The following is a 22,894-nucleotide window of genomic DNA, read 5'->3' on the forward strand; positions in this document are numbered from 1 at the left end:
AGGGTTTGGGATCGGGGTGTGAGTTCAGGGTTTGGGATCGGTCCTTACGGGAGTTCAGGGTTTGGGATCGGGGTGTGAGTTCAGGGTTTGGGATCGGTCCTTACGGGAGTTCAGGGTTTGGGATCGGGGTGTGAGTTCAGGGTTTGGGATCGGGGTGTGAGTTCAGGGTTTGGGATCGGGGTGTGAGTTCAGGGTTTGGGGTCGGGGTGTGAGTTCAGGGTTTGGGGTCGGGGTGTGAGTTCAGGGTTTGGGATCGGTCCTTACGGGAGTTCAGGGTTTGGGATCGGGGTGTGAGTTCAGGGTTTGGGATCGGGGTGTGAGTTCAGGGTTTGGGGTCGGGGTGTGAGTTCAGGGTTTGGGATCGGGGTGTGAGTTCAGGGTTTGGGGTCGGGGTGTGAGTTCAGGGTTTGGGATCGGGGTGTGAGTTCAGGGTTTGGGATCGGGGTGTGAGTTCAGGGTTTGGGATCGGGGTGTGAGTTCACGGTTTGGGATCGGGGTGTGAGTTCAGGGTTTGGGATCGGGGTGTGAGTTCAGGGTTTGGGATCGGGGTGTGAGTTCAGGGTTTGATATCGGGGTGTGAGTTCAGGGTTTGGGGTCGGGGTGTGAGTTCAGGGTTTGGGGTCGGGATGTGAGTTCAGGGTTTGGGGTCGGGGTGTGAGTTCAGGGTTTGGGGTCGGGGTGTGAGTTCAGGGTTTGGGGTCGGGGTGTGAGTTCAGGGTTTGGGATCGGGGTGTGAGTTCAGGGTTTGGGATCGGGGTGTGAGTTCAGGGTTTGGGATCGGGGTGTGAGTTCAGGGTTTGGGATCGGGGTGTGAGTTCAGGGTTTGGGATCGGGGTGTGAGTTCAGGGTTTGGGGTCGGGATGTGAGTTCAGGGTTTGGGGTCGGGGTGTGAGTTCAGGGTTTGGGATCGGTGTGTGAGTTCAGGGTTTGGGATCGGGGTGTGAGTTCAGGGTTTGGGGTCGGGATGTGAGTTCAGGGTTTGGGGTCGGGGTGTGAGTTCAGGGTTTGGGATCGGGGTGTGAGTTCAGGGTTTGGGATCAGGGTGTGAGTTCAGGGTTTGGGATCGGGGTGTGAGTTCAGGGTTTGGGATCGGGGTGTGAGTTCAGGGTTTGGGGTCGGGGTGTGAGTTCAGGGTTTGGGGTCGGGGTGTGAGTTCAGGGTTTGGGATCGGGGTGTGAGTTCAGGGTTTGGGGTCGGGGTGTGAGTTCAGGGTTTGGGATCGGGGTGTGAGTTCAGGGTTTGGGGTCGGGGTGTGAGTTCAGGGTTTGGGGTCGGGGTGTGAGTTCAGGGTTTGGGGTCGGAGTGTGAGTTCAGGGTTTGGGATCGGGGTGTGAGTTCAGGGTTTGGGATCGGGGTGTGAGTTCAGGGTTTGGGATCGGGGTGTGAGTTCAGGGTTTGGGGTCGGGGTGTGAGTTCAGGGTTTGGGGTCGGGGTGTGAGTTCAGGGTTTGGGGTCGGGGTGTGAGTTCAGGGTTTGGGATCGGGATGTGAGTTCAGGGTTTGGGGTCGGGGTGTGAGTTCAGGGTTTGGGGTCGGGGTGTGAGTTCAGGGTTTGGGGTCGGGATGTGAGTTCAGGGTTTGGGATCGGGGTGTGAGTTCAGGGTTTGGGATCGGGGTGTGAGTTCAGGGTTTGGGATCGGGGTGTGAGTTCAGGGTTTGGGATCGGGGTGTGAGTTCAGGGTTTGGGATCGGGGTGTGAGTTCAGGGTTTGGGATCGGGGTGTGAGTTCAGGGTTTGGGATCGGGGTGTGAGTTCTGGGTTTGGGGTCGGGGTGTGAGTTCTGGGTTTGGGATCGGGGTGTGAGTTCAGGGTTTGGGATCGGTCCTTACGGGAGTTCAGGGTTTGGGATCGGGGTGTGAGTTCAGGGTTTGGGATCGAGGTGCCGAGAGTTCAGGGTTTGGGATCGGTCCTTACGGGAGTTCAGGGTTTGGGGTCGGGGTGTGAGTTCAGGGTTTGGGATCGGGGTGTGAGTTCAGGGTTTGGGATCGGGGTGTGAGTTCAGGGTTTGGGATCGGGGTGTGAGTCCAGGGTGTGGGATCGGGGTGTGAGTTCAGGGTTTGGGGTCGGGGTGTGAGTTCAGGGTTTGGGGTCGGGGTGTGAGTTCAGGGTTTGGGGTCGGGGTGTGAGTTCAGGGTTTGGGATCGGGGTGTGAGTTCAGGGTTTGGGGTCGGGGTATGAGTTCACGGTTTGGGATCGGGGTGTGAGTTCACGGTTTGGGATCGGGGTGTGAGTTCAGGGTTTGGGGTCAGGGTGTGAGTTCAGGGTTTGGGGTCGGGATGTGAGTTCAGGGTTTGGGATCGGGGTGTGAGTTCAGGGTTTGGGATCGGGGTGTGAGTTCAGGGTTTGGGGTCGGGATGTGAGTTCAGGGTTTGGGATCGGGGTGTGAGTTCAGGGTTTGGGATCGGGGTGTGAGTTCACGGTTTGGGATCGGGGTGTGAGTTCACGGTTTGGGATCGGGGTGTGAGTTCAGGGTTTGGGATCGGGGTGTGAGTTCAGGGTTTGGGGTCGGGATGTGAGTTCACGGTTTGGGATCGGGGTGTGAGTTCACGGTTTGGGATCGGGGTGTGAGTTCAGGGTTTGGGGTCGGGGTGTGAGTTCAGGGTTTGGGGTCGGGGTGTGAGTTCAGGGTTTGGGATCGGGGTGTGAGTTCAGGGTTTGGGATCGGGGTGTGAGTTCAGGGTTTGGGATCGGGGTGTGAGTTCAGGGTTTGGGGTCGGGGTGTGAGTTCAGGGTTTGGGGTCGGGGTGTGAGTTCAGGGTTTGGGGTCGGGGTGTGAGTTCAGGGTTTGGGATCGGGGTGTGAGTTCAGGGTTTGGGGTCGGGGTGTGAGTTCAGGGTTTGGGGTCGGGGTGTGAGTTCAGGGTTTGGGGTCGGGGTGTGAGTTCAGGGTTTGGGGTCGGGGTGTGAGTTCAGGGTTTGGGGTCGGGGTGTGAGTTCAGGGTTTGGGGTCGGGGTGTGAGTTCAGGGTTTGGGATCGGGATGTGAGTTCAGGGTTTGGGGTCAGGGTGTGAGTTCAGGGTTTGGGATCGGGATGTGAGTTCAGGGTTTGGGATCGGGGTGTGAGTTCAGGGTTTGGGGTCGGGGTGTGAGTTCAGGGTTTGGGGTCGGGGTGTGAGTTCTGGGTTTGGGATCGGGGTGTGAGTTCACGGTTTGGGATCGGGGTGTGAGTTCAGGGTTTGGGGTCGGGGTGTGAGTTCAGGGTTTGGGGTCGGGGTGTGAGTTCATGGTTTGGGATCGGGATGTGAGTTCAGGGTTTGGGGTCAGGGTGTGAGTTCAGGGTTTGGGATCGGGATGTGAGTTCAGGGTTTGGGATCGGGGTGTGAGTTCAGGGTTTGGGGTCGGGGTGTGAGTTCAGGGTTTGTGGTCGGGGTGTGAGTTCTGGGTTTGGGATCGGGGTGTGAGTTCACGGTTTGGGATCGGGGTGTGAGTTCAGGGTTTGGGGTCGGGGTGTGAGTTCAGGGTTTGGGGTCGGGATGTGAGTTCAGGGTTTGGGATCGGGGTGTGAGTTCAGGGTTTGGGATCGGGGTGTGAGTTCAGGGTTTGGGATCGGGGTGTGAGTTCAGGGTTTGGGATCGGGGTGTGAGTTCAGGGTTTGGGATCGGGGTGTGAGTTCAGGGTTTGGGATCGGGGTGTGAGTTCAGGGTTTGGGATCGGGGTGTGAGTTCAGGGTTTGGGATCGGGGTGTGAGTTCAGGGTTTGGGATCGGGGTGTGAGTTCAGGGTTTGGGGTCGGGGTGTGAGTTCAGGGTTTGGGTTCGGGGTGTGAGTTCAGGATTTGGGATCGGTCCTTACGGGAGTTCAGGGTTTGGGATCGGTCCTTACGGGAGTTCAGGGTTTGGGGTCGGGGTGTGAGTTCAGGGTTTGGGGTCGGGGTGTGAGTTCTGGGTTTGGGATCGGGGTGTGAGTTCACGGTTTGGGATCGGGGTGTGAGTTCAGGGTTTGGGGTCGGGGTGTGAGTTCAGGGTTTGGGGTCGGGGTGTGAGTTCAGGGTTTGGGATCGGGATGTGAGTTCAGGGTTTGGGGTCGGGGTGTGAGTTCAGGGTTTGGGGTCGGGGTGTGAGTTCAGGGTTTGGGATCGGGATGTGAGTTCAGGGTTTGGGATCGGGGTGTGAGTTCAGGGTTTGGGGTCGGGGTGTGAGTTCAGGGTTTGTGGTCGGGGTGTGAGTTCTGGGTTTGGGATCGGGGTGTGAGTTCACGGTTTGGGATCGGGGTGTGAGTTCAGGGTTTGGGGTCGGGGTGTGAGTTCAGGGTTTGGGGTCGGGATGTGAGTTCAGGGTTTGGGATCGGGGTGTGAGTTCAGGGTTTGGGATCGGTGTGTGAGTTCAGGGTTTGGGATCGGGGTGTGAGTTCAGGGTTTGGGATCGGGGTGTGAGTTCAGGGTTTGGGATCGGGGTGTGAGTTCAGGGTTTGGGATCGGGGTGTGAGTTCAGGGTTTGGGATCGGGGTGTGAGTTCAGGGTTTGGGATCGGGGTGTGAGTTCAGGGTTTGGGGTCGGGGTGTGAGTTCAGGGTTTGTGGTCGGGGTGTGAGTTCTGGGTTTGGGATCGGGGTGTGAGTTCAGGGTTTGGGGTCGGGGTGTGAGTTCAGGGTTTGGGATCGGGATGTGAGTTCAGGGTTTGGGGTCGGGGTGTGAGTTCAGGGTTTGGGGTCGGGGTGTGAGTTCAGGGTTTGGGGTCGGGATGTGAGTTCAGGGTTTGGGATCGGGGTGTGAGTTCAGGGTTTGGGATCGGGGTGTGAGTTCAGGGTTTGGGATCGGGGTGTGAGTTCAGGGTTTGGGATCGGGGTGTGAGTTCAGGGTTTGGGATCGGGGTGTGAGTTCAGGGTTTGGGATCGGGGTGTGAGTTCAGGGTTTGGGATCGGGGTGTGAGTTCTGGGTTTGGGGTCGGGGTGTGAGTTCTGGGTTTGGGATCGGGGTGTGAGTTCAGGGTTTGGGATCGGTCCTTACGGGAGTTCAGGGTTTGGGATCGGGGTGTGAGTTCAGGGTTTGGGATCGAGGTGCCGAGAGTTCAGGGTTTGGGATCGGTCCTTACGGGAGTTCAGGGTTTGGGGTCGGGGTGTGAGTTCAGGGTTTGGGATCGGGGTGTGAGTTCAGGGTTTGGGATCGGGGTGTGAGTTCAGGGTTTGGGATCGGGGTGTGAGTCCAGGGTGTGGGATCGGGGTGTGAGTTCAGGGTTTGGGGTCGGGGTGTGAGTTCAGGGTTTGGGGTCGGGGTGTGAGTTCAGGGTTTGGGGTCGGGGTGTGAGTTCAGGGTTTGGGATCGGGGTGTGAGTTCAGGGTTTGGGGTCGGGGTATGAGTTCACGGTTTGGGATCGGGGTGTGAGTTCACGGTTTGGGATCGGGGTGTGAGTTCAGGGTTTGGGGTCAGGGTGTGAGTTCAGGGTTTGGGGTCGGGATGTGAGTTCAGGGTTTGGGATCGGGGTGTGAGTTCAGGGTTTGGGATCGGGGTGTGAGTTCAGGGTTTGGGGTCGGGATGTGAGTTCAGGGTTTGGGATCGGGGTGTGAGTTCAGGGTTTGGGATCGGGGTGTGAGTTCACGGTTTGGGATCGGGGTGTGAGTTCACGGTTTGGGATCGGGGTGTGAGTTCAGGGTTTGGGATCGGGGTGTGAGTTCAGGGTTTGGGGTCGGGATGTGAGTTCACGGTTTGGGATCGGGGTGTGAGTTCACGGTTTGGGATCGGGGTGTGAGTTCAGGGTTTGGGGTCGGGGTGTGAGTTCAGGGTTTGGGGTCGGGGTGTGAGTTCAGGGTTTGGGATCGGGGTGTGAGTTCAGGGTTTGGGATCGGGGTGTGAGTTCAGGGTTTGGGATCGGGGTGTGAGTTCAGGGTTTGGGGTCGGGGTGTGAGTTCAGGGTTTGGGGTCGGGGTGTGAGTTCAGGGTTTGGGGTCGGGGTGTGAGTTCAGGGTTTGGGATCGGGGTGTGAGTTCAGGGTTTGGGGTCGGGGTGTGAGTTCAGGGTTTGGGGTCGGGGTGTGAGTTCAGGGTTTGGGGTCGGGGTGTGAGTTCAGGGTTTGGGGTCGGGGTGTGAGTTCAGGGTTTGGGGTCGGGGTGTGAGTTCAGGGTTTGGGGTCGGGGTGTGAGTTCAGGGTTTGGGATCGGGATGTGAGTTCAGGGTTTGGGGTCAGGGTGTGAGTTCAGGGTTTGGGATCGGGATGTGAGTTCAGGGTTTGGGATCGGGGTGTGAGTTCAGGGTTTGGGGTCGGGGTGTGAGTTCAGGGTTTGGGGTCGGGGTGTGAGTTCTGGGTTTGGGATCGGGGTGTGAGTTCACGGTTTGGGATCGGGGTGTGAGTTCAGGGTTTGGGGTCGGGGTGTGAGTTCAGGGTTTGGGGTCGGGGTGTGAGTTCATGGTTTGGGATCGGGATGTGAGTTCAGGGTTTGGGGTCAGGGTGTGAGTTCAGGGTTTGGGATCGGGATGTGAGTTCAGGGTTTGGGATCGGGGTGTGAGTTCAGGGTTTGGGGTCGGGGTGTGAGTTCAGGGTTTGTGGTCGGGGTGTGAGTTCTGGGTTTGGGATCGGGGTGTGAGTTCACGGTTTGGGATCGGGGTGTGAGTTCAGGGTTTGGGGTCGGGGTGTGAGTTCAGGGTTTGGGGTCGGGATGTGAGTTCAGGGTTTGGGATCGGGGTGTGAGTTCAGGGTTTGGGATCGGGGTGTGAGTTCAGGGTTTGGGATCGGGGTGTGAGTTCAGGGTTTGGGATCGGGGTGTGAGTTCAGGGTTTGGGATCGGGGTGTGAGTTCAGGGTTTGGGATCGGGGTGTGAGTTCAGGGTTTGGGATCGGGGTGTGAGTTCAGGGTTTGGGATCGGGGTGTGAGTTCAGGGTTTGGGATCGGGGTGTGAGTTCAGGGTTTGGGGTCGGGGTGTGAGTTCAGGGTTTGGGTTCGGGGTGTGAGTTCAGGATTTGGGATCGGTCCTTACGGGAGTTCAGGGTTTGGGATCGGTCCTTACGGGAGTTCAGGGTTTGGGGTCGGGGTGTGAGTTCAGGGTTTGGGGTCGGGGTGTGAGTTCTGGGTTTGGGATCGGGGTGTGAGTTCACGGTTTGGGATCGGGGTGTGAGTTCAGGGTTTGGGGTCGGGGTGTGAGTTCAGGGTTTGGGGTCGGGGTGTGAGTTCAGGGTTTGGGATCGGGATGTGAGTTCAGGGTTTGGGGTCGGGGTGTGAGTTCAGGGTTTGGGGTCGGGGTGTGAGTTCAGGGTTTGGGATCGGGATGTGAGTTCAGGGTTTGGGATCGGGGTGTGAGTTCAGGGTTTGGGGTCGGGGTGTGAGTTCAGGGTTTGTGGTCGGGGTGTGAGTTCTGGGTTTGGGATCGGGGTGTGAGTTCACGGTTTGGGATCGGGGTGTGAGTTCAGGGTTTGGGGTCGGGGTGTGAGTTCAGGGTTTGGGGTCGGGATGTGAGTTCAGGGTTTGGGATCGGGGTGTGAGTTCAGGGTTTGGGATCGGTGTGTGAGTTCAGGGTTTGGGATCGGGGTGTGAGTTCAGGGTTTGGGATCGGGGTGTGAGTTCAGGGTTTGGGATCGGGGTGTGAGTTCAGGGTTTGGGATCGGGGTGTGAGTTCAGGGTTTGGGATCGGGGTGTGAGTTCAGGGTTTGGGATCGGGGTGTGAGTTCAGGGTTTGGGGTCGGGGTGTGAGTTCAGGGTTTGTGGTCGGGGTGTGAGTTCTGGGTTTGGGATCGGGGTGTGAGTTCACGGTTTGGGATCGGGGTGTGAGTTCAGGGTTTGGGGTCGGGGTGTGAGTTCAGGGTTTGGGGTCGGGATGTGAGTTCAGGGTTTGGGATCGGGGTGTGAGTTCAGGGTTTGGGATCGGGGTGTGAGTTCAGGGTTTGGGATCGGGGTGTGAGTTCAGGGTTTGGGATCGGGGTGTGAGTTCAGGGTTTGGGATCGGGGTGTGAGTTCAGGGTTTGGGATCGGGGTGTGAGTTCAGGGTTTGGGATCGGGGTGTGAGTTCAGGGTTTGGGATCGGGGTGTGAGTTCAGGGTTTGGGATCGGGGTGTGAGTTCAGGGTTTGGGGTCGGGGTGTGAGTTCAGGGTTTGGGTTCGGGGTGTGAGTTCAGGGTTTGGGGTCGGGGTGTGAGTTCAGGGTTTGGGATCGGGGTGTGAGTTCTGGGTTTGGGATCGGGGTGTGAGTTCAGGGTTTGGGGTCGGGGTGTGAGTTCAGGGTTTGGGATCGGGGTGTGAGTTCTGGGTTTGGGATCGGGGTGTGAGTTCAGGATTTGGGATCGGTCCTTACGGGAGTTCAGGGTTTGGGATCGGTCCTTACGGGAGTTCAGGGTTTGGGGTCGGGGTGTGAGTTCAGGGTTTGGGGTCGGGGTGTGAGTTCTGGGTTTGGGATCGGGGTGTGAGTTCACGGTTTGGGATCGGGGTGTGAGTTCAGGGTTTGGGGTCGGGGTGTGAGTTCAGGGTTTGGGGTCGGGGTGTGAGTTCAGGGTTTGGGATCGGGATGTGAGTTCAGGGTTTGGGGTCAGGGTGTGAGTTCAGGGTTTGGGATCGGGATGTGAGTTCAGGGTTTGGGATCGGGGTGTGAGTTCAGGGTTTGGGGTCGGGGTGTGAGTTCAGGGTTTGTGGTCGGGGTGTGAGTTCAGGGTTTGGGATCGAGGTGCCGAGAGTTCAGGGTTTGGGATCGGTCCTTACGGGAGTTCAGGGTTTGGGGTCGGGGTGTGAGTTCAGGGTTTGGGATCGGGGTGTGAGTTCAGGGTTTGGGATCGGGGTGTGAGTTCAGGGTTTGGGATCGGGGTGTGAGTTCAGGGTTTGGGGTCGGGATGTGAGTTCGGGGTTTGGGATCAGTCCTTACGGGAGTTCAGGGTTTGGGATCGGGGTGTGAGTTCAGGGTTTGGGATCGGTCCTTACGGGAGTTCAGGGTTTGGGATCGGGGTGTGAGTTCAGGGTTTGGGATCGGTCCTTACGGGAGTTCAGGGTTTGGGATCGGTCCTTACGGGAGTTCAGGGTTTGGGATCGGGGTGTGAGTTCATGGTTTGGGATCGGGGTGTGAGTTCAGTGTTTGGAATCGGGGTGTGAGTTCAGGGTTTGGGATCGGTCCTTACGGGAGTTCAGGGTTTGGGATCGGGGTGTGAGTTCAGGGTTTGGGATCGGGGTGTGAGTTCAGGGTTTGGGATCGGGGTGTGAGTTCAGGGTTTGGGATCGGTCCTTACGGGAGTTCAGGGTTTGGGATCGGGGTGTGAGTTCAGGGTTTGGGATCGGTCCTTACGGGAGTTCAGGGTTTGGGATCGGGGTGTGAGTTCAGGGTTTGGGATCGGGGTGTGAGTTCAGGGTTTGGGATCGGGGTGTGAGTTCAGGGTTTGGGGTCGGGGTGTGAGTTCAGGGTTTGGGGTCGGGGTGTGAGTTCAGGGTTTGGGATCGGTCCTTACGGGAGTTCAGGGTTTGGGATCGGGGTGTGAGTTCAGGGTTTGGGATCGGGGTGTGAGTTCAGGGTTTGGGGTCGGGGTGTGAGTTCAGGGTTTGGGATCGGGGTGTGAGTTCAGGGTTTGGGGTCGGGGTGTGAGTTCAGGGTTTGGGATCGGGGTGTGAGTTCAGGGTTTGGGATCGGGGTGTGAGTTCAGGGTTTGGGATCGGGGTGTGAGTTCACGGTTTGGGATCGGGGTGTGAGTTCAGGGTTTGGGATCGGGGTGTGAGTTCAGGGTTTGGGATCGGGGTGTGAGTTCAGGGTTTGGGATCGGGGTGTGAGTTCAGGGTTTGGGGTCGGGGTGTGAGTTCAGGGTTTGGGGTCGGGATGTGAGTTCAGGGTTTGGGGTCGGGGTGTGAGTTCAGGGTTTGGGGTCGGGGTGTGAGTTCAGGGTTTGGGGTCGGGGTGTGAGTTCAGGGTTTGGGATCGGGGTGTGAGTTCAGGGTTTGGGATCGGGGTGTGAGTTCAGGGTTTGGGATCGGGGTGTGAGTTCAGGGTTTGGGATCGGGGTGTGAGTTCAGGGTTTGGGATCGGGGTGTGAGTTCAGGGTTTGGGGTCGGGATGTGAGTTCAGGGTTTGGGGTCGGGGTGTGAGTTCAGGGTTTGGGATCGGTGTGTGAGTTCAGGGTTTGGGATCGGGGTGTGAGTTCAGGGTTTGGGGTCGGGATGTGAGTTCAGGGTTTGGGGTCGGGGTGTGAGTTCAGGGTTTGGGATCGGGGTGTGAGTTCAGGGTTTGGGATCAGGGTGTGAGTTCAGGGTTTGGGATCGGGGTGTGAGTTCAGGGTTTGGGATCGGGGTGTGAGTTCAGGGTTTGGGGTCGGGGTGTGAGTTCAGGGTTTGGGGTCGGGGTGTGAGTTCAGGGTTTGGGATCGGGGTGTGAGTTCAGGGTTTGGGGTCGGGGTGTGAGTTCAGGGTTTGGGATCGGGGTGTGAGTTCAGGGTTTGGGGTCGGGGTGTGAGTTCAGGGTTTGGGGTCGGGGTGTGAGTTCAGGGTTTGGGGTCGGGGTGTGAGTTCAGGGTTTGGGATCGGGGTGTGAGTTCAGGGTTTGGGATCGGGGTGTGAGTTCAGGGTTTGGGATCGGGGTGTGAGTTCAGGGTTTGGGGTCGGGGTGTGAGTTCAGGGTTTGGGGTCGGGGTGTGAGTTCAGGGTTTGGGGTCGGGGTGTGAGTTCAGGGTTTGGGATCGGGATGTGAGTTCAGGGTTTGGGGTCGGGCTGTGAGTTCAGGGTTTGGGGTCGGGGTGTGAGTTCAGGGTTTGGGGTCGGGATGTGATTTCAGGGTTTGGGATCGGGGTGTGAGTTCAGGGTTTGGGATCGGGGTGTGAGTTCAGGGTTTGGGATCGGGGTGTGAGTTCAGGGTTTGGGATCGGGGTGTGAGTTCAGGGTTTGGGATCGGGGTGTGAGTTCAGGGTTTGGGATCGGGGTGTGAGTTCAGGGTTTGGGATCGGGGTGTGAGTTCTGGGTTTGGGGTCGGGGTGTGAGTTCTGGGTTTGGGATCGGGGTGTGAGTTCAGGGTTTGGGATCGGTCCTTACGGGAGTTCAGGGTTTGGGATCGGGGTGTGAGTTCAGGGTTTGGGATCGAGGTGCCGAGAGTTCAGGGTTTGGGATCGGTCCTTACGGGAGTTCAGGGTTTGGGGTCGGGGTGTGAGTTCAGGGTTTGGGATCGGGGTGTGAGTTCAGGGTTTGGGATCGGGGTGTGAGTTCAGGGTTTGGGATCGGGGTGTGAGTCCAGGGTGTGGGATCGGGGTGTGAGTTCAGGGTTTGGGGTCGGGGTGTGAGTTCAGGGTTTGGGGTCGGGGTGTGAGTTCAGGGTTTGGGGTCGGGGTGTGAGTTCAGGGTTTGGGATCGGGGTGTGAGTTCAGGGTTTGGGGTCGGGGTGTGAGTTCACGGTTTGGGATCGGGGTGTGAGTTCACGGTTTGGGATCGGGGTGTGAGTTCAGGGTTTGGGGTCAGGGTGTGAGTTCAGGGTTTGGGGTCGGGATGTGAGTTCAGGGTTTGGGATCGGGGTGTGAGTTCAGGGTTTGGGATCGGGGTGTGAGTTCAGGGTTTGGGGTCGGGATGTGAGTTCAGGGTTTGGGATCGGGGTGTGAGTTCAGGGTTTGGGATCGGGGTGTGAGTTCACGGTTTGGGATCGGGGTGTGAGTTCACGGTTTGGGATCGGGGTGTGAGTTCAGGGTTTGGGATCGGGGTGTGAGTTCAGGGTTTGGGGTCGGGATGTGAGTTCACGGTTTGGGATCGGGGTGTGAGTTCACGGTTTGGGATCGGGGTGTGAGTTCAGGGTTTGGGGTCGGGGTGTGAGTTCAGGGTTTGGGGTCGGGGTGTGAGTTCAGGGTTTGGGATCGGGGTGTGAGTTCAGGGTTTGGGATCGGGTGTGAGTTCAGGGTTTGGGATCGGGGTGTGAGTTCAGGGTTTGGGGTCGGGGTGTGAGTTCAGGGTTTGGGGTCGGGGTGTGAGTTCAGGGTTTGGGGTCGGGGTGTGAGTTCAGGGTTTGGGATCGGGGTGTGAGTTCAGGGTTTGGGGTCGGGGTGTGAGTTCAGGGTTTGGGGTCGGGGTGTGAGTTCAGGGTTTGGGGTCGGGGTGTGAGTTCAGGGTTTGGGGTCGGGGTGTGAGTTCAGGGTTTGGGGTCGGGGTGTGAGTTCAGGGTTTGGGGTCGGGGTGTGAGTTCAGGGTTTGGGATCGGGATGTGAGTTCAGGGTTTGGGGTCAGGGTGTGAGTTCAGGGTTTGGGATCGGGATGTGAGTTCAGGGTTTGGGATCGGGGTGTGAGTTCAGGGTTTGGGGTCGGGGTGTGAGTTCAGGGTTTGGGGTCGGGGTGTGAGTTCTGGGTTTGGGATCGGGGTGTGAGTTCACGGTTTGGGATCGGGGTGTGAGTTCAGGGTTTGGGGTCGGGGTGTGAGTTCAGGGTTTGGGGTCGGGGTGTGAGTTCATGGTTTGGGATCGGGATGTGAGTTCAGGGTTTGGGGTCAGGGTGTGAGTTCAGGGTTTGGGATCGGGATGTGAGTTCAGGGTTTGGGATCGGGGTGTGAGTTCAGGGTTTGGGGTCGGGGTGTGAGTTCAGGGTTTGTGGTCGGGGTGTGAGTTCTGGGTTTGGGATCGGGGTGTGAGTTCACGGTTTGGGATCGGGGTGTGAGTTCAGGGTTTGGGGTCGGGGTGTGAGTTCAGGGTTTGGGGTCGGGATGTGAGTTCAGGGTTTGGGATCGGGGTGTGAGTTCAGGGTTTGGGATCGGGGTGTGAGTTCAGGGTTTGGGATCGGGGTGTGAGTTCAGGGTTTGGGATCGGGGTGTGAGTTCAGGGTTTGGGATCGGGGTGTGAGTTCAGGGTTTGGGATCGGGGTGTGAGTTCAGGGTTTGGGATCGGGGTGTGAGTTCAGGGTTTGGGATCGGGGTGTGAGTTCAGGGTTTGGGATCGGGGTGTGAGTTCAGGGTTTGGGGTCGGGGTGTGAGTTCAGGGTTTGGGGTCGGGGTGTGAGTTCAGGGTTTGGGATCGGTCCTTACGGGAGTTCAGGGTTTGGGATCGGTCCTTACGGGAGTTCAGGGTTTGGGGTCGGGGTGTGAGTTCAGGGTTTGGGGTCGGGGTGTGAGTTCTGGGTTTGGGATCGGGGTGTGAGTTCACGGTTTGGGATCGGGGTGTGAGTTCAGGGTTTGGGGTCGGGGTGTGAGTTCAGGGTTTGGGGTCGGGGTGTGAGTTCAGGGTTTGGGATCGGGATGTGAGTTCAGGGTTTGGGGTCAGGGTGTGAGTTCAGGGTTTGGGATCGGGATGTGAGTTCAGGGTTTGGGATCGGGGTGTGAGTTCAGGGTTTGGGGTCGGGGTGTGAGTTCAGGGTTTGTGGTCGGGGTGTGAGTTCTGGGTTTGGGATCGGGGTGTGAGTTCACGGTTTGGGATCGGGGTGTGAGTTCAGGGTTTGGGGTCGGGGTGTGAGTTCAGGGTTTGGGGTCGGGATGTGAGTTCAGGGTTTGGGATCGGGGTGTGAGTTCAGGGTTTGGGATCGGGGTGTGAGTTCAGGGTTTGGGATCGGGGTGTGAGTTCAGGGTTTGGGATCGGGGTGTGAGTTCAGGGTTTGGGGTCGGGATGTGAGTTCAGGGTTTGGGATCGGGGTGTGAGTTCAGGGTTTGGGATCGGGGTGTGAGTTCAGGGTTTGGGATCGGGGTGTGAGTTCAGGGTTTGGGGTCGGGGTGTGAGTTCAGGGTTTGGGATCGGGGTGTGAGTTCAGGGTTTGGGGTCGGGGTGTGAGTTCAGGGTTTGGGATCGGGGTGTGAGTTCAGGGTTTGGGGTCGGGATGTGAGTTCAGGGTTTGGGATCGGGGTGTGAGTTCAGGGTTTGGGATCGGGGTGTGAGTTCAGGGTTTGGGATCGGGGTGTGAGTTCAGGGTTTGGGGTCGGGGTGTGAGTTCAGGGTTTGGGATCGGGGTGTGAGTTCAGGGTTTGGGGTCGGGGTGTGAGTTCAGGGTTTGGGGTTGGGGTGTGAGTTCAGGGTTTGGGATCGGTCCTTACGGGAGTTCAGGGTTTGGGATCGGGGTGTGAGTTCAGGGTTTGGGATCGGGGTGTGAGTTCAGGGTTTGGGATCGGGGTGTGAGTTCAGGGTTTGGGATCGGGGTGTGAGTTCAGGGTTTGGGATCGGGGTGTGAGTTCAGGGTTTGGGATCGGGGTGTGAGTTCAGGGTTTGTGATAGGGATGTGAGTTCTGGGTTTGGGGTCGGGGTGTGAGTTCAGGGTTTGGGGTCGGGGTGTGAGTTCAGGGTTTGGGGTCGGGGTGTGAGTTCAGGGTTTGGGATCGGGGTGTGAGTTCAGGGTTTGGGATCGGGGTGTGAGTTCAGGGTTTGGGATCGGGGTGTGAGTTCAGGGTTTGGGATCGGGGTGTGAGTTCAGGGTTTGGGATCGGGGTGTGAGTTCAGGGTTTGGGATCGGGGTGTGAGTTCAGGGTTTGTGATAGGGATGTGAGTTCTGGGTTTGGGGTCGCGGTGTGAGTTCAGGGTTTGGGGTCGGGGTGTGAGTTCAGGGTTTGGGGTCGGGGTGTGAGTTCAGGGTTTGGGATCGGGGTGTGAGTTCAGGGTTGGGGTCGGGGTGTGAGTTCAGGGTTTGGGGTCGGGGTGTGAGTTCAGGGTTTGGGATCGGTCCTTACGGGAGTTCAGGGTTTGGGGTCGGGGTGTGAGTTCAGGGTTTGGGATCGGGGTGTGAGTTCAGGGTTTGGGATCGGGGTGTGAGTTCAGGGTTTGGGATCGGGGTGTGCGTTCAGGGTTTGGGATCGGGGTGTGCGTTCAGGGTTTGGGGTCGGGGTGTGAGTTCAGGGTTTGGGATCAGGGTGTGAGTTCAGGGTTTGGGAACGGTCCTTACGGGAGTTCAGGGTTTGGGATCGGGGTGTGAGTTCAGGGTTTGGGGTCGGGGTGTGAGTTCAGGGTTTGGGATCGGGGTGTGAGTTCAGGGTTTGGGGTCGGGATGTGAGTTCAGGGTTTGGGATCGGGGTGTGAGTTCAGGGTTTGGGATCGGGGTGTGCGTTCAGGGTTTGGGATCGGGGTGTGAGTTCAGGGTTTGGGATCGGGGTGTGCGTTCAGGGTTTGGGATCGGGGTGTGCGTTCAGGGTTTGGGATCGGGGTGTGCGTTCAGGGTTTGGGATCGGGGTGTGAGTTCAGGGTTTGGGGTCGGGGTGTGAGTTCAGGGTTTGGGGTCGGGGTGTGAGTTCAGGGTTTGGGGTCGGGGTCGAGGTGCCTGTGGTCCCGGGGCGGGTTTGAGCTTAGTCCCCGGTGCTTGTGACGTGTGATGACCCTAGCAGCCTCGTGCCCGCATGGCTGCCGACAAAGTTTGCGGGAAGAGGGAGCGGCTCAGCGATGCAGCCAGGTGAGGAGGTGGGTGCGAGGCCATAGAAAGAGAAGGGGTGGGGCCGAGCTGTGGAAGCAGCCAATGGCAGAACGATCCGTGGGAAACCCGGCGAATGGGAAGCGTCGTGGCGGCGAGTAGGGCAGAACCAGTGGGTTGCGGTTGTTCGGTAAGGGATCAGGAGGCGATCATTGAGGGGAGAGAGCTGGGGCTGGTGCCTGAGCAGGAGGGCGTCCTACCTCCGCAAGTGACCGAGCAAGTTTCTGTTTACTAACGTTTGCAATCTGGAAGAAGCGAGAGTTACTAAGATTTTTTCAAGAAAGAGGAAGAAAACAAGTGCAGTCAGCCGTATAGTGCTATGTGAGCGACAAAGAGGAGGAAAGGCGGGTGATGGAGGAAATGGTTTCTGAGTGAGTTTGGGTGGAGGTGAGATGGTGGCACACGTGAAGGGCTGGAGCTCTGTGGCCATAAATGTCTAAGGTGTGCCAGGTACCTGTGGGAGAAGCAAAAGGTTCTGTCTTGGAATTGCTCCGTACAAATGATTTTCAATCATTACCAGTTATCCGAACTATTTCTAAAGTCCTGGTGAGGCTCTCTGGCCCAGCTTTGAAGAAAGGGATGCGAGTTTGGCACTCCATCCTGCTCCACTATTCCATGGGGTCATGGCTGCTGCTCTCCACCGGCCGTTTTCCCTTACACTTGAGTTCCTTACTGAGTAAGAAATCAAACTCTATCTAGTCCAATAAGATCATCACTTATTCTCCTAAACTCCACTGAGTGGATTCCCAATCAGTTTAACCATTCCTTGTAGAAATCTTCCTTATCCCAAATCATCCCAGTGAACCTTCTCACAAGGTCTTTCCTTAAAATGGGATATTGAACTTCGAGAAAAGATTAAGACATTTAGAGGGTGTTTGAGAGGCATTTAGACAGGGATGTGGACAGACAGGGAACTGACCATTTGTGGACCAATATGCAATTTAAATTGGCATTATGATCGGTACATACATGATTGGCTGATTAGCCTGTTCCTGACTACTGATCTGTCCTGCTGATATAGTCTCACTAGTGCCATTTCAGTGTAATAAACGCTTAAACTCCAACCCCCTGAAAACAGGGCATACGGACCAAGCAGACGGAGGGGGCATTGGTGGTTTCGAAAAGTGATATGGGGAACAACAGTTGTTTTGCAGTAGATGTTTAGGGTCTGGAACTCACTGCTGGGGTAGTTAACCCTAATGCACACTATTGGAACGGGAACTGAACAAACAGTTGAAAGAAGAAGGAATGCAGGCATGTGCGGAAGGGGCAGGAAATAGTTTTGACTGGTATGTCCTTGTACAAAGCCAGCACAAACTGGATGAGCTTGTTATCAACAATACGTTACCTGGAATTCACACAAAAAAAAATCTGCTCTAGTAACCGAAATCACAGATTGGACCAGAACCCCTCTGTTTTAAGGCAGGAATTCTGTAGAATAGACTGGTCTATTGGGGCTCTCAGAAATGGGCCCATGAATTCAGTAGGTGATTCGCACAAAGGTTTTGATACATTGGTAAGGAGCTCCCACTGTAACAATTTTTTGCAATTGGTTTTGATGGTGTATTTCAGATAATGTCCGTGTCTCCTCATCACCCGTCTTTCACCAAGACTCTGAGCCATTTGTTTATACCAGTAAATCCACGCCATCACGTGACGGAGTGCTGCTCTGTTCCTGTGAGTCACACAGCTCCGAGGAAGAAACAGAAAGTCCAAAGTCTGTGGAGCCCTCAGCCAGGCCAGGACCACCACAGCAGAGACCCTGTCCACAGGATGATCATGACTGGGTGTGCATCCACCCTTCAAACTGCTACAGTTCCTGTAAATGCGGCATTCTTCTACAGGCTGCCGTTTTCCCAGATACATTACTGGCCTGCGCTCAAACATCAGTGTCAGGGAGGAGCGGAACAGAAAGACAGACACAAGATGAATGCTGCTTGCAAAAGACCAGCGGGTGCGATACTGACGACGGGGAGAAGGGCCCTTTGTGCAGGTGTGAAGGCTGCAGTGGGCCCCACCACTATGAAACTGTGGAACGACAGTGTTCCCCGCAACATGACCCGGAGTTTCCCAACTGCCCCAAAACAACGACCCTGGCAGTTACCCAGCTGTCGCGCGAAATGACCAAGTCTCCTCTCGGGATGAAGGGTGGCTGCAGTTTGTTCGGTATGGGAACTGACAGCGATACTTGTGGGGAACAGGGCAGGCGAGAGTCCAAGCGCAGCAGCCACGGGGATGATCTCTATCTCCGCGAGTTGGATGAAATGGGAATCACTTGTTTGTCCTACAACCCATCGGCGTTGACCTCGACAACCTTTGCTGATGATTTCTGCAGGCCTCCCGGGAGACACAGTGCAAGGAAAGATCGACGGCCACACTGTCAGGTAAGTGTAACCCCTGAAAGCTGCACTAAACTTCTATTTGGGTATCGCGTCTGGAACTTAAAGAAAGGAGTGTCAATTGCAGAGAGCATCGAGGATTGACAGCGATCATAGCTGCGGGGGCGTCGCCACGGGAGCCTGGAAGTCGGAAGGTGGAAGGGTGCGCAGAAGTGTCGGGACAAGCGTGCAGTTCCCCAGAGAGAACTCCTCCTGGCTAAACTCCGCCAGTCGGGACAAGCTGAGAGAATTTCCCTGTCCCGGAAAGAGACAGTCGAGGCATAAACCTGTCAGTCCAGGGTTCCACAAGCAGGGGTGCGAGGGCGCAGATCCAGTCGGCCTCGGCCCGTTTCTTAGGGAGGATACGTGGTGGCGGAGCCGGCTGGTAAGAGGGGTGTACCCACAGAGTGGAGCCAAACCCCGGCTCAGGGCAGAGAGGTGCACCAGGAAGACGGACGACGTCTACGTCTACGAAGTGGATGACACTGGGACTTCGAGTCTGTTTTACAAACAACGCCCGAGTTCGTGCGGCGTCTCGGATAGCGGCGGGAATCTGTGCGGGAAGGCGGGCCACCACAAGGTAAGAGGTCCGCGGGTGATGGAGGGGAGAGAGGCGGGGTCGATCAGCCAGAGAGTTCGGGGGGTACAACAGGGGAGTTCTCAGGGAGCTGTGAAGACTAACTCATTTCGGTGCGCGAATCACCAAATAAATTCTCTAAAGCAGGATCTCGCTACCTCAAGGAACGTTTCCGGGGTTGTTTTCCCTTTCAGGGTTAAACTCTCCGGGCAGACGGCGGGGAATGGGTCGGCATGGTCGCAGTGTAGGGGCGAGGGACTGAGCAGGTCGCTCTATTGGACGCAGCATGGACTCGACTGGCCTGTTAGCCCCCGATTCCGTAAATGAGGGTTTAACTTAAAACTCAGAGTGCCGTGGGGGGGGGGGGGGGGGAGAGAGAGAGAGAGAGAGAGACACAGCAAACAATATCAAAGGGGATAGTAAACCCTTTTTCAAATATGTAAAAAATAAAAGAGAGATAAGAGTGGATGTAGGACTGCTAGAAAATGACAGGGGACAAGGAGATGGCAGATGAACTAAATGAATATTTTGCATCAGTCTTTACTGTGCAAGACATTAGCAGTTGATAGATATTAAAGGGTGTGAGAGAAGAGAAGTGAATGCAGTTACTATAACAAGGGAGAAAATGTTCAAAAAGCTGAAAGACTCGAGGGTACATAAGTCACCTAGACTAGATGAATTGCAACCTAGGGTTCTGAAAGAGATAGCAGTACAGATTGTGGAGGCATTAGTAATGATCTTTCAAAAATCATTCGACTCCAGCATGGTTCCAGAGGACTGGAAAATTGGAAATGTTACTCCACTCTAAGGAAGGAGAAGGCAGCAGGAAGGAAATTATAAACCAGTTAGTCTGACCTCAGTGGTTGGGAAGATGTTTGAGTCATTTGTTAGGGATGAGGTGATGGAATACTTGGTGATACAAGACAAGATAGGACAAATTCAGCATGGTTTCCTTAAGGAAAAATCCTGCCTGACGAACCTGTTGGAATTCTTTCAGGAGATTACACATCAAATAGATAAAGGGAATGCAATGGATGTTGTATATTTGGACAATCTACAGATCTACTACTCTCTGACTAAAAAAAATCCTCCTTATTTGTTCTAAAGGGTCATCCCTCAATTTTGAGACTGTGCCTTCTAGATTCTGGATACCCCCATCAGAGAAAACATCCTCTCCACATCCACCCTATCTGGTCCTTTCACCATTCAGTAGATTTCAATGAAATTCCCCCACCCCCCCATATCCTTCTAAATTCCAGTGAGCCGCTGTGAGCATACATCACTGATGTCTGGACACGTCATCAGTGATGTTCCTGGAATCATCGGGTGTTTCGGGTCTTTCAAACACTCCTCATGTTGTACAAGGTATTGGTGAGGCCAAATTTGGAGTATTGAGTACAGTTCTGGTCACTGAATCATAGGAAAGATGTCAACAAAACAGAGAGAGTACAGAAGAGATTTACTAGGATGTTACCTGGGTTTCAGCACCTAAGTTACAGAGAAAGGTTGAACAAGTTAGGTCTTTATTCTTTGGAGCGTAGTAGGTTGAGGGGGGTCTTGACAGAGGTATTTAAAATTATGAGAGGATAGATAGAGTTGACGTGGATAGGCTTTTCCCATTGAGAGCAGGGGAGGTTCAAACAAGAGGACATGAGTTGAGAGTTAGGGGACAAAAGTTTAGGGGTAACACGACGGGGAACTTCTTTACTCAGTGCGGTAGCTATGTGGAATGAGCTTCCAGTAGAAGTGGTAGCAGCAGGTTCGATATTGTCATTTAAAAAAAAATTGGATAGGTATATGGACAGGAAAGGAATGGAGGGTTATGGGCTGAGTGCAGGTCGGTGGGACTAGGTGAGAGTAAGCATTCGGCACAGACTAGAAGGGCCAAGATGGCCTGTTTCTGTGCTGTAATTGATATATGGTTATATATGTTATATGGTTATATGTTAACCCCTTCATCCCTTGTGAACCTCCTCTGGACTCTCTCCAATGACAATACATCTTTTCTGAGATATGGGGCCCAAAACTGTTGACAATACTCCGTGTGGCCTGACTAGTGTCTTATAAAGCTTCAGCATTATCTTCTTGCTTTTATATTCTAATCCCCTTGAAATAAATGGCAACATTGCATTTCCCTTCTTTACCACAGACTCAACCTGTATATTAATTTTCTGGGAGTCGTGTACGAGGACTCCTAAGTCCCTCCGCACCTCTGATGTTTGAACCTTCTCCCCATTTAGATAATAATCCACTCTATTGCTCCTTTTACCAAAATGTATCATCATACATTTCCCAACAGTTTATTCCATCTGCCACTTTTTTGCCAAATCTTCCAATTTGTTTAAGTCCTGCTTCCTCAGCACTGCCTACATCTTCACCTATCTTTGTTTCATCTGCAAACTTGCCACAAAACCATCAATTCCATTATCCAAGTCGTTGACAAACAATGTGAAAAGTAGCGGTCCCAATACTGACCCGAGGAACACCACTAGTCACCAGCAGCCATCCTGAACAGGTCCCCCTTTATTCCCACTCGCTGTCTCCTGCCTGTCAGCCATTCCACGATCCACGCCAGTATCTTTCCTGTAACACCATAGGATTTCATCTTGTTAAGCAGCCACATGTGTGGCACCTTATCAAATGACATCCACTGCCTCTTCTTTGACAAGCCTGCTTGTTATTTCTTCGAAGAACTCTAACAGATTTGTTAGGCGAGATTTCCCTTCACAGAAACCACGCTGACTTTGACTAATTTTATCATTAGTCTCCATGTACCTTGAATCCTCGTTCTTAATAATAAACCCAACACTTTTCCACTGAGGTTAGGCTAACTGGCCTATAACTTCCTTTCATTTGCCTTCCTCTCGTCTTAAAGAGTGGAGTGACATTTGCAATCTTGCAGTCCTCCGGGACCATGCCGGAATCAAGTGATATCTGAAAGATCATGATCAATACATCCATTATGCTGATACAATTGTATTTCTAAGTTATACTGACTGTCTGTTGTACATACTATTTATTATAAATTACCATAAATTGTACATTGCACACTTAGACGGAGACGTAACGTAAAGATTTTTACTCTTCTCCCTCTCACTTATCTCCTTGCCTGCCCACCACCTGTCTCTGGTACTGTACCCCCCTTTTCTTTCTTCTAAAGTCTTCTGTTCTCTCTGATTCGATTCCCCTTTGTCAGCCCGGTGTCTCTTTCACCAATCGACTTCCTAGCTGCTTATGTCATCCCCTCCCCCGGTTTCACCTGTCACCGAGTGTTTCTCCCTCCCCTCATCCCACTTCTTTACCCTACATCTTTTTTTCTCCAGTCCTGCTGAAGGGTCTCAGCCCAAAACATCAACTGTGCTGTTTTCCATAGATGCTGCCTGGCCTGCTGAGTTCCTCCAGGATTTTCAGCTTCTGCAGACTTCCTCTTGTTTGCAACAGTAGCCTTCTCAGCCTCGGCAAATCAGATGCTAATGTTGTGAGAGTGTCTACCTCAATTACCCTTTAAGGCAGAGTGTTCCAGATTCCAGTTAGGTCTTCCACAGATCCCCTGTAACCCTCCTACTCCTCAGCCTAACCAATGCCACATGGTTTTAGATAGTTCTGCTGTGGGAAGTTTTGCTTGCCATCTACCCCATCTGTGACCCTCATTGGTTTAAACTGCTGTCAGGTCCTACCTCCATGTCCCCCACCCCTCCATGCACCCTGCAATCCAAGGAAACAAGCCCACCTTATCCAGCCTTCCTCATAACTGAAGTCCTCCTGAGCTGCCATGGATGAACTGAGCAGAAGAGTCCCTTTCTGGGCAGTACAACTTAAGGGAAGGCTGATTTCAACACAGAGTAGTTTGGAAGCTGTTACCTACAGGTAGGTCTGCCATGTGGGAACCTTTACAAAGTAAAATCGTGAACAGCCCATCAAATGAACCAGGAGCTCAAACATTGCGATGGCACAGCAGTTGGCAAGTTGATTTGCTACACCGCAGCTCCAGTGGGCCAGGTTCAATCCTGTCTTCAGCCGTTGTCTCTGTGGAGTCTACACGTTCTCTGTGACTGCCTGGGACTCCTCCCCACATTGGATGGACGAGCTGTCTGCTGTCAATTGACCCTAATGTAGGCTGAGAATGTAGGGGCTATTGTGAATCAAAGTGGCAGAGCCTAACTGAGGACTTAACTGTGTTCTAGAGAGAGTGGGAGAGGGGGAAGAGAGAGGTGGAGGGAGACTGTGACTGTAACTGTAGAATTTGGGGAAGGATTGCTGAAATTCTACAATATAGCCTTTAAAAGGGAATGGGTTTTAGATGTTTTATCAGACTTAAAGGTGGATAAATCTATTTGGACTGATGCTAGGAGTCAAGGGATGAGATTGCTGGGTTTTTGCCAGAGATTAAGTCTTCACTGGTCACATGCGAGATACCAGATGACTGGAGAGGAGCAATTGTAGTTGGGTGACAGGAATAAACCAGGTAATTGCAGGCCAGTAAGTCAACAATACAGTATATCAAAAACATTTGAGGGTCTAGGCTAATTTACACTTGGAAAGGCGGGGGTTAATTGAAGTTAGGGGAAGATGCGTCTGACCAAATTAAATGAATTTTCAAAGAGATAGCTAAATGTATTGATGATGTAGTATACTTGGATATCAATAAGGATCCACATTGGAGACCAATCCAAAACATTATAATACATGGGATCCAGGGTAAATTGACAAATCAGA

General features: G+C 54.6%; 1 protein-coding gene across 1 annotated transcript in view; it reads left to right on the forward strand.

The window, feature by feature from the left end:
• LOC132400033 (uncharacterized) overlaps positions 1-22,894 on the forward strand; it is a 39,586-nt gene that overhangs the window by 8,996 nt on the left and 7,696 nt on the right. The window contains exons 2-3 of the mRNA XM_059981108.1: positions 16,796-17,607; positions 17,690-18,181. Of these exons, the coding sequence (XP_059837091.1) occupies positions 17,344-17,607; positions 17,690-18,181 (756 nt within the window). The 5' untranslated portion in view covers positions 16,796-17,343. The remainder of the gene's footprint in view (positions 1-16,795; positions 17,608-17,689; positions 18,182-22,894) is intronic.

Source organism: Hypanus sabinus, chromosome 9 (assembly GCF_030144855.1).
Source record: "Hypanus sabinus isolate sHypSab1 chromosome 9, sHypSab1.hap1, whole genome shotgun sequence".
Classification (NCBI taxonomy): Eukaryota; Metazoa; Chordata; class Chondrichthyes; order Myliobatiformes; family Dasyatidae; genus Hypanus; species Hypanus sabinus.